Genomic DNA, 15,560 nt, shown 5'->3' with positions numbered 1-15,560 from the left:
TCTTTGCTTCTTATAAGTAGGTGATTAAGATTATCCAATAGTGTTATTTTGCATATCTCTATTATCAGATCACACCAGAACCATAATCTGTATTAGTCAGGGCTCTACAGAAAAAGAGAACCGTGTGTGTGTGTGTGTGTGTGTGTGTGTGTGTAAAGAGATTCATAAGGAATTGGCTCATGTGATTACAAAGGCTGACAAGTACCAAAATCTACAGTTGGCTTGCTAGAGAGACCTAGGAGAGCCAATGGTATAATTCTAGTCTAAATGCTGACAGGCTCCAGATCCAGAAACAGCTGATGTTTCAGTTTGAGTCCAAAGGCAGTAAAAAAACTATCTTCCAGATCAAAGGTAGGCAGGCAGGAGGAGTTCCCTCTTACTCTTGGAAAGGTCAGGTTTTTTGTTCTATTTGGGCTCTCAATTTATTGGATGGGACCTACTTATAATAGTCTACTGATTCCACTATCAATATCATCCAGAAGCACCCTCACAGACACACCTAGAATAATGTTTGACTAAATGTCTGGGCATCTGTGGCCCAGTTAAGTTGACATGTAAAATTAACCATCATGGATACTAATTAGCTTTTAATATTAAGTAATACATGTACATTATTTATATGAGAAATTCTGATTGATTGACATATTCAAAATTACAAAGGCTAATATTATCTATTAGCATTACTTTCGATTCATCATATATCTTTCTTTAACTACAAAATAAGATTTTTTTCTCATTCTATATAATAAATCATTATGGACTTTCATTTAAGCTAAAGAACTTCATCTCAGGGACATTCTAAAGTATTTTAAATATGAAAAAATCTGAGTAAGTTTTGTTCATCTGTATATGTTTTTGAGTTATCATCTAAAATGATATTTTACTAATTAACTTAATAATAGAGAAAAAACCATTTGATCTGTGAAAATTTGGTTTTTTAAAGCAATGAATTTTAGTTAGGTTGGTAAAATAGATTTGCTGTAAAGTTACCTCAGATGCCTAGTGCTTTACCTCATGTTATGACATCATAGTCAATGTTACTACATGTGGAAACAATTAATGAAATGCCTTCATATTACGCTCTTTAATTTGATTAAATTAAAGCTAACTGACTAATTTTACATTATTTATATTTCTTGATTTCCTTCTTTCTTTGTCTATACCATAGCTTTCATATTAATTATTCCATTTTTATCAGAAATGAAGTAATAAAAATATAAATGCTTACTACCTAAATTGTTTAAAAAGCTATTTGCAGGTACCTGTAAAATCCAATCATGATAAATACATAAAGAATACATGAAAAATGACTCAACTAATGACTCAACTAATTACTCAACTAATTAATACACTTAAAATAAAAGTGAAGACTACCAGAAGACCAGCAAAATGAGGCAGCCAGTGTGCCTTTCTTCAGAGAACAATCAGGATAGCCATCAAACACACATATGTCAAATATATCATCAGAGAAAGAAGCTTGAAGATAACAGATAGGTGACAGGAAGACACTGAGGGTGAAGGTAGAGGCTGAACTGTCTGCTTGGGACCACTGAGAGCCTTGAGAAGCCTGCAGACTCACACCCAGGGAAGCGGTAAGCAGGAGACTTTTGGGGCTATACATTTCCACCTCAAGCCTTTACAGTTTTAGCTACAGAAGAGTTCTTTGACCCCCAACAGGCCTCCAGAGTGGCATGGGAGCTGCCAGGAGCTGCTGCTCTGCCAGTACATCATGCAGGGGAACTGCTTAAGCTCGCATGGAGCTCCACAGCTTTCCAAACCCTGGGCACCTGGGCACAGAGCTAGCTGGGAGCTCTCTCCCCAGGGCTCTAAGCTCTTCCCTGAGGTTGCTGCCAGACCAAGGAGAAAGATGGGAACTTGGGTGATCTCCTATGCCCCTAAATCAATTTACACTGACACAACTGTGGGCCACTGCGGGACCAAGGGGTGTTCAGATCCACAGCTGTCTACCTGGCTGCTCCCACAGAGCAGGGCATACCCACCCTGTGGCTGGACTGCAACTGAATGGCAGTTGGCTTGCTTGAGCATTCCATGGGCCCCAGCCTGCCTCTCCCTGTCTCGGTCAGTGCTTGAATTCAGGGGGCCTAAGGACAGGTCTGTAGGTCTGAAACCTTACTCCTAAGACTCCATCATGTCATTCAGGGGTATGGAGGGGAGATTTGTGAGCTGACTTCAAGTGTAGGGGAGCTTGTGGTGTAGGTCTATGCTGTGGAACACATGTAGGCCACAGCTCCCCCAACAGGAATGGCTGGGGAAGCCATGCTTTCTGTCTTTGGCAGAGAGGCTTGCAACTGCAACCGCTTTCCTGCTTGAGTGTGGTTGCTCTTTGATTGGCTGGGTAAGTTTGGCCAGATGATGGTGGTATAACTGGCTCCATAAACAAAAAAAACGCTTTTTTTATAGTTTTTTTTTTTCGTTGTAGTTCTCTTATGTTTCAAGTTCCCAGGTCGGTAAGATTTACTGACCAGAACTTTGTAACTTTCTGTTGCACTCAGGCATTCCCTTTTGAGTTTCTTTCCCAGAAACAGTGGAGCATCCTTGTGTAAAAGCTTTTACAAAGCTTTACACCACCTGTTTGTCTGGAGGAGACAAGATAAGCAATACCCCACCACGGATTGTGCCCAAGGACCCACTAAGCCTGCACACAGGATGAAAGAATGACCCATATTAACCCCTAGATCATTATAATACTAAAATCCCCATCCTAGGAGGGACTTAGCCATCATTTTTGATCATGGGATGTATATACTAGTATGATTACTCACTGCACTTGCGTGTCCTGCATTCCACTCCAAACACATAATGATGCTCACTCCCCTCATGCATTATTCATTTCACCTCCAGAAAACCACCTGAGCCTGTTGATCAGGGAGGTGGATTTGAGGCAGTTCATACCTCTCTCCTCCTAGTTGACATGTCCACCATAATAAATCCTTTCTTCTTGACAATCCTTATTGTCTAAGTAATTGCCTTTCTGTGTAGTGAGCAACAGTGAACCCTCTTGTGGGATTGGTAACAGTGGTCAGATGCAGAAGGGAGATTCACTGGGTAAGGTAAGTGGGAGCTGAGTGACCCTACTTCCACCCACTGGACTGTGGATCCTGGACTGCCCCTCTCCCATGTGCAAGTTCTTTGGCTGGTGGGGATACCTCTGCTTCTCCCTGGAGGATTCCTCCAGTGGCTGGAAGCTGACCTCTAACCCCTGAGATGGCACGTGCACCCACCTTTGGGGAGCCTCCCTTGCCCAACCTAGCACTGCCTAGCTTCACCCTCTCTCATATGCCTTGGCAGTGGCTCAGCACAAGAAGAATGCCCTGAGAGTTCCAGGGCCTTGCCCATCACCTGAGACATCCCTGTGCTTCTCATGATTTATTAGGGCCAGGCATGGGTCCCACAAATACCACCACAGCTGTCTTTCTCACGCAAGTGCCACCTACTGATAGGGAGGTCAACTTACATAGCCTATTAAATCATTTGCTGATTCAATTGTACAGGACTTGACTGATTTTTATCTGCAAATGTGGCCTAGAGACTAAATTGGATGTCCCAATATAATTCACACTGTTAGAAGTGCACAAGGCTGGGGAAAGAGATACAATTCCAGAGACTTCTGTTCTATCTCCATTTCTCAACAGGAGGCAGGAAACCTGCCCACATGCAGAGTACACCACCACTACAGCCCACAAGTAACTAGCATTTGAGAAAACTACCACACTAAAGCTATCTATAATCAAAAAATTCTTTCATAGCCTAGGCCTCTTGAAAGTACCCACAAGCAAAGCCAAAGGTCCTTACCCAACATATGCTACAGTCATACTCCTAAAGGAGGGGAAAATGTCCTATATAAACAAAAGAAAATTCAAAAACAAGAAGTGGCAGTCTCTGGATAAGAAGAAATCTGTGTAAGAACTCTGGCACTATGAAAAAAGAGAGTGTAACAATCCCCCAAAGAATCATCTCTGCTCTCTAACAATGGATCCCAACCAAAATGAAAATACTGAAATGACAGATAAAGAATTCAAATTATAGGTTGTAAGGAAGGTCAATGACATCTAAGCGAAATAGAAAACCAACTCAAAGAAATCAGAAAAATAATTGAGGACATGAATGAAAAATTTACTAAAGAGTTAGATATATTAAAAAATTTGAACTTCTGGAAAGAAAAAATTCATTTAGGGAAATAGAAAACACGATGGAAAGTTTTAACAATAGACTAGAATAAGCAAAAGAAAGAATTTCAGAGCTTGAAGACAAGGCTTTTGAATTAATCCAGTAAGTCAAAAGTAAAAAAAATCAAAAGAAATGATGAGAGGCTTTGAGAAATATGGGATTACTTAAAACACTCAAAAATAAGAATCATAGGTATCCCTGAGGGGGAAGAAAAAGCAAAAAGCTTGGAAAACATATTTGAGCAAATAATGGAGGAAAACTTCTCTGGTCTTACTAGAAATTTAGACATCTAGATACAAGAAGCTCAATGGACTCCTGAAAGACTCATTGCAAAAAGGACATCACCAAGGCATACATGCATATGTTGAATCATCCTGGTATCTCTGGGATGAATTTTACTTAATTATGGTGTATTTTAACATGGTGTTATATATTCAGTTTGCTAGTATTTTGTTGAGGATTTTTATATGTATTAATATGTGCATCAGGGATAGTGGCCTGTAGTTTTCTTTCCTTTTTTTTTTTTTTTTTTGTTGTATCCTTGTCTGGTTTTGGTATCAGGGTAATGCTGGCCTCATGGAGTGAGTTTGGAAGTATTCCCTCATCTTCAAGTTTTTGGAATAGTTTGAGTACAATTGGCATTAGTATGCAAGTTAATAAATGTGATACATCACATTAACAGAATGAAGGACAAAAATCATACGATCATTTCTAGATGTTAAAAAAGCATTTGTCAAAATTCAAAATCTCTTCATAATAAAAACTCTCAACAAACTAGGTATAGAATGAACATACCTCAAAACAATAAAGGCTGTATATGACAAGCCCACAGCTAACATCATACCAAATGGGAAAAAATGGAAAGCTTTTCCTCTAAAATCTGAACAAAACAAGGATACTCACTTTCACCAGTTGTATTCAACATAGTACTGGAAGGCCTAGCCAGAACAATCAGGCAAAAGAAGGAAAAAAGGGATATCCAAATTGGAAAGGAAGAAGTCAAATTTTCAGATGATATATTATACTTATGGACTGAGATCCCCAAAGCAAATACAATAAAAATAAATACATGGGACTTAATCAAACTAAAAAGTTTCTGCATAGCAAAAGTAATAATCAACTGAGTAAATAGACAACCTATAGAATGGGAGAAAATTATTTACAAACTATACATCTGACAAAGGACTAATATCCAGAATCTATAAAGAACTCAAACAAATAAGCAAGACAACAACATATAACCCCATTAAAATATGGGCAAAAGACATGAACAGACATTTTTCAAAAGAAGATAGACAAATGGCTAGCAAACTTATGAAAAAATGCTCAAAATCACTAATCATCAGGGAAGTACAAATTAAAACCACAATGAGATACCACCTCACTCCTGTCAGAATGTCCATTATTAAAAAGCTAAAAAACTGTAGATGTGGGCATGGATGTGGTGAAAAGGAAATGCTTATACACTACTGGTGGGAATGTAAATTAGTACAGCCTCTATGGAAAATGGTATGGAGATTCCTCAAAGAACTAATAGTATGATCTACCATTTGGTCCTGCAATCCCACAACTGGGCATCAACCCAAAGGAAAAGAAGTCATTATATCAAAAAGATACCTACAGGCGGGTGCGATGGCTCACGCCTGTAATCCTAGCTCTCTGGGAGGCTGAGGCGGGTGGATTGCTCAAGGTCAGGAGTTCGAAACTAGCCTGAACAAGAGCGAGACCCCGTCTCTACTATAAATAGAAAGAAATTAATTGGCCAACTAATATATATATAAAAAATTAGCCAGGCATAGTGGCGCATGCCTGTAGTCCCAGCTACTTGGGAGGCTGAGGCAGGAGGATTGCTTGAGCCCAGGAGTTTGAGGTTGCTGTGAGCTAGGCTGATGCCACGGCACTCACTCTAGCCTGGGCAACAAAGCGATACTCTGTCTCAAAAAAAAAAAAAAAAAAAAGATACCTACACTCATATGTTTATGGCAGCAAAACTCACAATTGCAAAGATATAAAGTGATCTAAGTATCCATCAACTTATAAGTGGATAAAGAAAATGTGGTGTGTGTGTGTGCATGTGTGTATAAAAGAATGAAATAATGTCTTTTACAGCAACTTACATGAGACTAGAGGCCATTACCCCTAGTGAAGTAATTCATGAATGGAAAAACAAATACCACATGTTCTCACTTATGAGTGGTAGTAAACTATGGGTATCCATGGTCATACACAGTGTCACAATGTACACTGGAGATTCTGAAGGAGAGTAGGGGGAGATTAAAGGATGAAAAATTACCTAACAGGCACAAATGTATACTATTCAGGTGAAAGGAACACTAAAAGCCTAGACTTTACCACTATACAATTCATCCATGTTACAAAAAACCATTTGTACCCACTAAATCTATTGAAATAAAAAAATAAAAATAAACTACATAACAGTTAAATAAATATATCCTCACTAAGTTAGCAGAAACATATTTGATAATAGAACACTTGAAGTTTGCTATTTCTCAATGTATATTCCTGGGGATTAAAGCTCCCATACCTGTGGTCAGATAAGACTGGAAAAGATGGAACTCTTTTGGAGACTCCATAAATATTATTAAAACCTCTGGGGAAAAACATACCTTTAAGTTCAGTAGATATTCACAAATAGCATAACAAATGCCAATACCTTCTTCTGTATTAGTACCTCTGCCAAGTTCATCAATTAATATGAGTGATTTGTCATTAGCATTATGTAGAATATATGCTATCTGAAAAATATAATGTTAATATTCATTGTAACCAAACAGCTGTCACTATCGATGAAAAAAATAAGGAGAAATCCAGTCTCTTTATTAGTTATCTGAAATGTATTTTTATAGAGAAATCCTGCTGAGCAGAAAATAGCACATTGCTTTTCTTTCTAAAAATCTCATGATTAATAATTACAATAGAATAGCTGATGTGTATATAATATATATGCATAAGTGTATGAGACAACACAGAATAACCATTTTCTAAAATGCTGATGTTTTAGATACAGTAAAACAAAACTATGAATTAAATGTTTAAATAAAGCACAAAGATGGTCATTTTCTTCTCTACAAGTAACTAATCAATTGCTGTCATAAAATACTCAAAACCATCTCTCGATTTTACTTTAATATCTCTTTATATTCAGTAAAGATGAAAAGAATAATTTAGGAAAAACTACCTAAGTCTTGATTCTTGGTTTAACAAATAAATTTAAATCTATAACCAGGAAAGACCAAGACAAATTGGCAGAAATGTTCCTTTCTCAGTGAAGATTATTAACCTCTTCCTTGAAAAATAGAATTCCACCTTTATTACATTATGACACAATAGTAACTTCTGTAGACATTTCACCTTTCTCTGAAACTAAGGTTCTTGAGGGTTAGGATCATTTAAAAATATACTTCAAGTACCTATTAATAGTATATGGCTATATTCTTCTATAGATATTCAATATGTGATAAATAATTATATAAATTGTGGCACAAATGATAACTTTATTCAATTCCCATTTACTTGCAGAAAATTATCCAGCTGTATAGCGATCCAATAATTCCTACCTAATACAGATATCCCAAGAGCTATACTTAATTCCTTTAGCCCTCAAGCCTTCTTGACATTTGCTCAGATAACAAATAGGTAATGATACATACTCTGGTACAGAAAGTATAAATTCTATAAGGACAATGAAGAAGATGATTTTTTAAAAGCCTTCTAACTGATCTTTTATTTTAAAATCAAGCTTCTGAGGAGCAATAATACTACATAAAATAGTACTGAACCAGTCATCATTTTCTAAAAGTCTTTTATATATTCCATATAAAAACATTTAAGCACACATTTTAAGCACACCCAATAACACTAATTTTTTTTCTTTTAAAACTGTGTTTTTCAATAAAACATTCACTTCCTTTTCTATAGAAGACAGAAATTAGGAAGCTGTCTTTTACTGCCCTCTGGCTCTTAGAAAGGGGTATAAGCACTTCTGTATGCTTTAGTGTAAGGATACTTTCTCACATGATAACTGGCCATTAGTGGAAGAATTTCTTTTTAACGTAACATTTTTGTTTGGGTACCTCTTTCATTTCCTTCATAAATGTTGATGAATTTGTTTCAATATCATCATCAGTACTGATTCTTGTAAAAATCTGTTTAGCAATTCTAAAGGAAGCATATTCTGCTGGAACATATGATCCTGTAAAATATAAGGTCAAGGTAAATTGAAATGCTTTTATAAAATATAAATACTAACAACATTTTGAACTTCTCAGATTATTTACTAGGATCATATTCTGGAAAGACTATGGAGTTAGAAGACATGCCTGAATTCTATCACTTATTGTAGTACCTTATACAGTACTTAAACTCTCCGTCTCCTCTTCCTCACATATAAAATAGAAATAGTTGCCTACGTACTGTACAAAGTTATTTGGAAGTTGATAGTATACATTCAAGTCCATTAGAAAAATATTGTTATAAACTTGCTAAAAAATTTTAATAATTTAGTTAAATGATAAAGAATATTCAATTCATGAAAATTTGAAGGAAATGCTTATAAAGCTTATGAAATATGAAATAAGAAAACTTAAAGGAAATGCTTATAAAACTCAAGTTGATAAAATAATTATAGAAAAATATTAGGAAATATCTATGTTATTACAAATATGCAGAAATATCCAGAAGCAGAATGAAAGCAAAACATGTAATAAAAACAAAAAAGACGTGAGTTTTTATCCATAAGACTGCCTGAGAAGTTATTGTGCTAACTAATCTAAAATACTCATCTTGTGAAAACAAATCAATCTGATTAATGCACCCATCTCTATACACAATCACATATAAAAGGCATTCTAACATCATAAGAAGATAAAATAAACAAGTAGTTGAATTGTAAAAGCATCATATATACAGAACTCTGAATAGATAAAATGTGAAATAATGGGAGTAAAGAAACAGAGCCAGATTACTCCAGAATTTAAAACAAAGGATAAAGGATAAAGCCTACCCATGAGAAATAAGGACTAGTAGAAATAAGGACTAACAGAAATGTATTAGCCTGCAAAAGTCAGGCTAATACTAATAAAAATAAAAGCAATATTAATAACAATAGTAACTATAATGACTGCACCTACCATTTCACGTACTAGGCATTTTATATTCATTGTCTTAATTCTCAAAATAATCCATTGAATTAGCCATTATTTTTCTCATCTTACCAATGGAAAAGTGGGGGTCAAAGATCACAAAACTAGTAAGATGTACCTCTTCCATGATACTCTATTTTTTTATTTTCTTAAAAGCATGGATTATAAACCTAGAGGAGCTTCTAACACATAATAATCTCACGGTAAATATTCGCTGAAAATAAGTAATAAAGTGATGGAGCCAGAATTTGAATAACAACTGTTTGGCTCAAAACAAAAACAAAAACAAACTTTCCATTTCTCCAAGATATCAGGAATGACCTGCTACCTTCTTAAGATTCTGGAGAAGGTGGGTCATTTTGTTAATTTAGAGCAAAGATTCTAGAGTCAGGCTGCCCGGGTTTGAATCCTGGTGTTGCTTCTTACAAGCTACATAATCATGGTCAAATTACTTCTCAATGCTTTGAATTACTCATCAATAATGTATAGTTAACAAATTTTATATTATTAGATTTTTATGATTATTAATTAGATAATTAATACATGTATTATGATGATACATGCAAGGCACACAGAACAGTGCTTGGCATAGTGAACACTCAGTATTAGCTATTAGGGCAAGTTGGGTAGAAAAAGGCAAAGGACTGATCTTGGGTGGTCTTGGACAATTCTTTGAGCCTGACTTTCCTCATTTTATAGACATTCAACAAATATTTATTGAAGAGTCATCATGTGTCGGGGTGAATAAAATAGACATAGGCTCTGCCTTCAGAGAGCAAAACTTATTGATTTCTTATATACAACTTTCTTACAAATTTTTTCAGAGGGATTAAATAGGAAAATAAATGTGAAAAAGTCAACTAGAGAATACAGCATATATTAATATTAATTGGTATATGTTTGTATCTTCTCTGCTTTCTTCTTACCTTTTGTCAACATTTCTTATCTAGATCATCACAGAAGCCTCCTGGCCAGTATTTTGCTTCTAAGTGGACTCTACCAGCCAGGGTGATCTATCTAAAAATCAAATCCTATCATGCTATTCTCTTGGTAAATTTCTTCAATACATCCCTACAAATTGCTGGATAAAATTCAGTCTCCTCAGGTAAGTACCTAAGGCCCTTCGTCATCTAACTCCTACCCATCTCTCCAGCTTTATCCCCCATCACTTCTCATGGTCACTCTTTGTTCTACAAAGCCAAGAAATTACAAAGCCTTGGGACCATTTGTAGTTCCTCAGGCACATCATACCTATTTTTTGCTTCTGTGCTTTAGAACTCTTATCTCTGCCTGGAAAGTCTCCTTCTTTCTCATACTTTCCCCTTAAATCCATAGTATTTTATTTATATTATCACACTTAGTCCTTATAACAATTCCTAGAAGGAAGTACTATTATAATTGTCATTTGCAAATAGGAAAACAAAGGTTTAAGGAGATTACATAATTTACCTAAGACTATATAGATAGTAACTGGGCAAGCTGGCAAGCTAGATCTACCTCCAGAGTCTATGTTCTTAACTTTCACGCCTTTCAAGTCCACTGTTGTCTTTATGCTCAGACCTTATGAGATATTATACACACTTTTAGGTGTAATATGGTCAATGATAAGAGAAAGAGAATAATTATCTTCACATATTTGAAAAATTAATATCAGGTGAAAGACTAGATTATTCTGTGATAAATAGAAGATAAGAATTAGGACTAATAAGCAAAAATTATAGAAAGTCAGATTTCAGTTAAGTATAATGAATGCTCTAACAAGTAGAGCTGTCCAACAACTGGACAGTAGTCTGTTTTTTAAAGTACAGAGATCCTCATAGTTATTCAAATAAAAGTATTTCTATTTCACATATGAATCAGACAGCATTCTTATAAAGGGAGGTAAATCAGCTAAGATGTCCTTTTAATTCCAATAAATACCAAACCTCAATAAAATATTTACTCTTCATTAATTCATTCATCTCTGATTTCCCTTTCCAATACTAAGGGTGAATTTGTACTGTATCACCAATATTATTATTACTGTGTTACCCTTAGAATCCATTACATTAGATCAGGGTTTCTCACCCATGACACTATTAACATCTTGGACTCAATAAATCTTTCTTATGTGTTGATGAGGAGAGAGGGGAAGAGACATTGTTCTGTACACTGTAGGATGTTTAGCAGCATCCCTGGGCTCCACACTCCCTACCGTTGTGACAACCAAATTCTGGGAGTTAGAGGACCAAAACCACACCTGGTTGAGAACCACTGCATTAGGGCCAAACATCTCCTCTCTGATTCATATAGTCCTCAAGGAAACCCAGTTTTCAGAGATAAGAGTTAAGTTGTGCCTCTACATCAAGAAATACATGACAATGTTGGGTCAGTGACAGCCGTTTTCATGCATGTCTGCACATGTATACATATAATACATCAATTGCTGTAGCCAAGTTATTGGTACCCCTCAAATTAAGAGATATGTTTCTCTGCTCAATGTTATAATTTTGGAAAAATATCACAAGGGTTATTAAAAGCAGCTAGCTGGTTATCCTACTCATTTTATTTTTTCTTACAACAAAGTTTGTTTCTGAACCTGAAATAATTACATGACTTAATTTAGTAATAACTGATACAACATTAATATAGTAAATACATTACTACTGTAATATGCCACAAAATTTTTAGTGTAATGCAATCCAAATTGGTGGAGCTTAATAAATACTCAATAGTAAAAGTTATGATCTACATACTAGACACACTATTATACTTTTAGGTAAAAGAATCTATTCCCAATTGTTCTTGGGTTAATTAGGCACCAGGCACAAACCACTTTGAAAAGAAAGTTGAATTGGTAGCTATTAATATAAAGTAAAGCCATAACTTACCAATCTGGGCCATAATCTGACAAAGAGCAATCTGTTTTAAATATGTAGATTTCCCACTCATGTTTGGTCCAGTTATGATCAAAAAATTACTCCCTTCTGTAATATAGGTATTATTGGCAACAGGTTTTTCCACAGATATTTTTTCAAGAATGGGATGCCATCCCTGTTTGATTGCTAAAGTATCAGTAAACTCTGGCCGAACTGAAGGAAAAAAAAATAAAATTGCTTTAAAAGATTAATATGTTTTATTATATCTAAAGATTTTGTAGTGTGTATATAGTGTACCTTAGTGATTTTACCAGGGTCAATTTGGGACAATAACACTAAAGTATTATTTTATCTCATATCCCTCCCTAAATTCCTCTAAAGTATTAATATAATGAACACACTCTAATCACTATCACAACTTTTATTCACTTCCAGAGAATTCTAGAATTTAGTTCCCTGTCACTGCTCCAAAACAGTTTATAAAATTTTTAGATTTGCATAGATTAGAAAGAACTAAGTAGCCACTGACAATACTTTTAAAACAACAACTGATTACCAGTTCTACAGAATTATACATTTACTTATCCTACCTTAAATATTCTTTCAAACATGACCCTACCTTAAACATTATCTCCCTACTTTAAATATCACACCAAATTTGGCATACCTTTCAAAATGAGGTATAAAATATAGAGTAAAACCAAAGACAACAATAATTTTCTGCCTAAGCTCTTGGAGAAATTTTGTCTAAAAATAAATTTCAGAGGCCGGGCGCGGTGGCTCACGCCTGTAATCCTAGCACTCTGGGAGGCCGAGGCGGGCGGATTGCTCAAGGTCAGGAGTTCGAAACCAGCCTGAGCAAGAGCAAGACCCCGTCTCTACCCTAAATAGAAAGAAATTAATTGGCCAAGTAATATATATATAGAAAAAATTAGCCAGGCATGGTGGCGCATGCCTGTAGTCCCAGCTAGTCGGGAGGCCGAGGCAGCAGGATTGCTTGAGCCCAGGAGATTGAGGTTGCTGTGAGCTAGGCTAATGCCATGGCACTCACTCTAGCCTGGGCAACAAAGCGAGACTCTGTCTCAAAAAATAAATAAATAAATAAATAAAAAATAAATTTCAGGAGATAGAGCAAATCAGATACAAAAGATTTGTGTAGAAACAAATAATGATCAGGTTTCCATGGATACCATCCAAGATGAAGGGAGAAGAAAGAAGGTGGAAGGACAAATGAAAGCTAAAATGCTAAATATCTCTGAATAAAATGCATAGATAAACTTGAAAACATTCATTATAAAAGTGATGTTGGTGAGAGGAAAAATTTTTAAGTACTTTCAAAAATTCATTATTTATAGGTTTGGAGTTTTACAACAGTCCCTCTCAGACTAAAATGGAACAAAATTAAACCTGTTGATAGTTAAAAAAAACTACTATTGGAATAGCTGACCTCAAAAGGTAAGGTTTTGACTGCCAAGGAGATATAAAAGATTGAAAAGTTTTGGCCTATAATATACCAATGGAAAAAATATTTCCATAAGAAATACGAATATATGAAAAAAGTCTTTCTAAGGTACTCCCAATAAAAATGAATTAACATAATATTTTGGAAATGTTACTGCTGATTTTAACTAGAAATATTTTTAATGTTATTAAGTGTATAATTTTGCAACATAATTATCACATACTACTCCTGTAAATTTGCATACTGGAGAATAGTTATTACTGGTAAGTTGGATAAGAAATCTCAAAGGGCTAACTTGAAGTTTTCATTCAACGTGAGAAAATTACTTAACATTTATATTCAAGGCCTGTGTATAGACTTGGGATACAAAAACGAATGACATAAATCCTGATCTTGGTATGGTCACATCTAAGGAGCTAGTAGATAAAAATTTGCTCAATTTGGAGATTCATTTTTTTCTATTAGTATTCATCACCCCACTCCTAATGAGTATGCAGACTTGAACTTTATAAATTTAGATCATTGTCATTTTCACCAAGGACACAGCTATACAGTCTTTGTTTGGAAAACCTTTAAAGTTTCCTAAAATTTTTCTTTTTGATTTGCTAATTTGCGAGTGAATCATTTTTGACTTTTAGGAAATTTTAAGGATAATTTCACTTTTTTGATTTTGTGTCTTAATCTTTTAGTTTAGGACCATAGGCAAGAGACTATTAATATATTTCAAGTACAAAAGTTAAAAATTTCATAATTTTTATAAAAGATTGTTTAAATGGAATACAAATTTTAGTGTGCAACATGTTTATTCCAAAGAAAGAAACTTACCATAGTCAGAAAGAGTGCAGGCATGAGCAAATGACAGTAGCATATCCAGCATCGACACGGTGTCAGACAGTTTATATAAGCAATGAATATGTTCATAAATCTCACTAAGCAGTTTGCACACTATCCTGAAAGTACATGTTTGGTAAGATATGTAATAATGCCTTTTAAAAGGGACATACAGTGTAATACTAAAATAATATTAAATTCATTGCCTGAGGTAATATTCACAGTTGAGTTGTACACTACAGATAAAGTCTATTGTTCAGTTGTCTCATTTTAGACATGAGGAAATTGAAGTTTTTGCTCAAGGTCACAGCTACTTAGTGGCAAAGAATACATCTTCTGATGTATTAATACCATGTTTTTGAAATAAATGCTTGTATTAAATATTAATGAAATACATTTTTATTAATAGAAATATTTTATATAGGTACAATCAAGCCCTCACTACACTTGGACAGATCCCATGTGTTAATAATTTTGTGTTTTTGCAAATGTTAAATTCATCACAAAAGCTATTATGTATTTTCTCTCTCATTCATTTTCTCTGTCTGTTTCTCTCTCACACACACACACATGTGCACACACACACAAACACAATATCTGAATAATAAAATTTCTGTGTAGCAGAGTTATACTGTGATACAGTGCAAAAGTTTTCCCTTACAAAGATAAATATATACAAACTTACTATATATTATAATGTCCGTGGTCCATGACCTGAAATTGTTTTGAAAGTACCCTTCTCTTCTATTATTTTAGCCTAATAAATGTTCTAAATGTTCTGTTTCTTCTTTCTCCCTGTATTGCTACTGTTGCATGAACAGCAAAAGAACTGACACTATTGTGATACTGCTATGGAAATATCAAGGTATGAAATGCTGAGGGCTTACAGACCACAGGAAGAGAATAAACTGAAGTCCAAGATGGGCACATAATGTACCAAATTCAAATTCTACATCATGGTGGAATGCGTATTACCCAAATATTAGTTATAATGGTATTCTTTTGCAACTAGATTTGCCCTGCAGCTTCTGTGAAGCTCAGTGATCCTAACCACAATGA

The 15,560-nt window shown here is 35.0% G+C and overlaps 1 protein-coding gene and 1 long non-coding RNA gene across 2 annotated transcripts in view; one reads left to right on the top strand and one right to left on the bottom strand.

Moving 5' to 3' along the window:
- The window catches only part of MSH4 (mutS homolog 4), a 93,967-nt gene that overhangs the window by 23,523 nt on the left and 54,884 nt on the right, over positions 1-15,560 (bottom strand). The window contains exons 14-17 of the mRNA XM_075999426.1: positions 14,496-14,620; positions 12,221-12,421; positions 8,283-8,401; positions 6,816-6,944 (exon numbers count right to left, since the gene is read on the bottom strand). Of these exons, the coding sequence (XP_075855541.1) occupies positions 6,816-6,944; positions 8,283-8,401; positions 12,221-12,421; positions 14,496-14,620 (574 nt within the window). The remainder of the gene's footprint in view (positions 1-6,815; positions 6,945-8,282; positions 8,402-12,220; positions 12,422-14,495; positions 14,621-15,560) is intronic.
- LOC105884266 (uncharacterized) lies at positions 1,504-15,407 on the top strand. Its single transcript, XR_012915998.1, has 3 exons — positions 1,504-1,592; positions 10,301-10,455; positions 15,323-15,407. It is a non-coding gene; the product is annotated as an uncharacterized LOC105884266 (long non-coding RNA).

Source organism: Microcebus murinus, chromosome 2, assembly GCF_040939455.1.
Source record: "Microcebus murinus isolate Inina chromosome 2, M.murinus_Inina_mat1.0, whole genome shotgun sequence".
Classification (NCBI taxonomy): domain Eukaryota; kingdom Metazoa; phylum Chordata; class Mammalia; order Primates; family Cheirogaleidae; genus Microcebus; species Microcebus murinus.
Note: the sequence above shows the minus strand (reverse complement) of the source record. Positions and strands in the feature narration are given on the sequence as shown.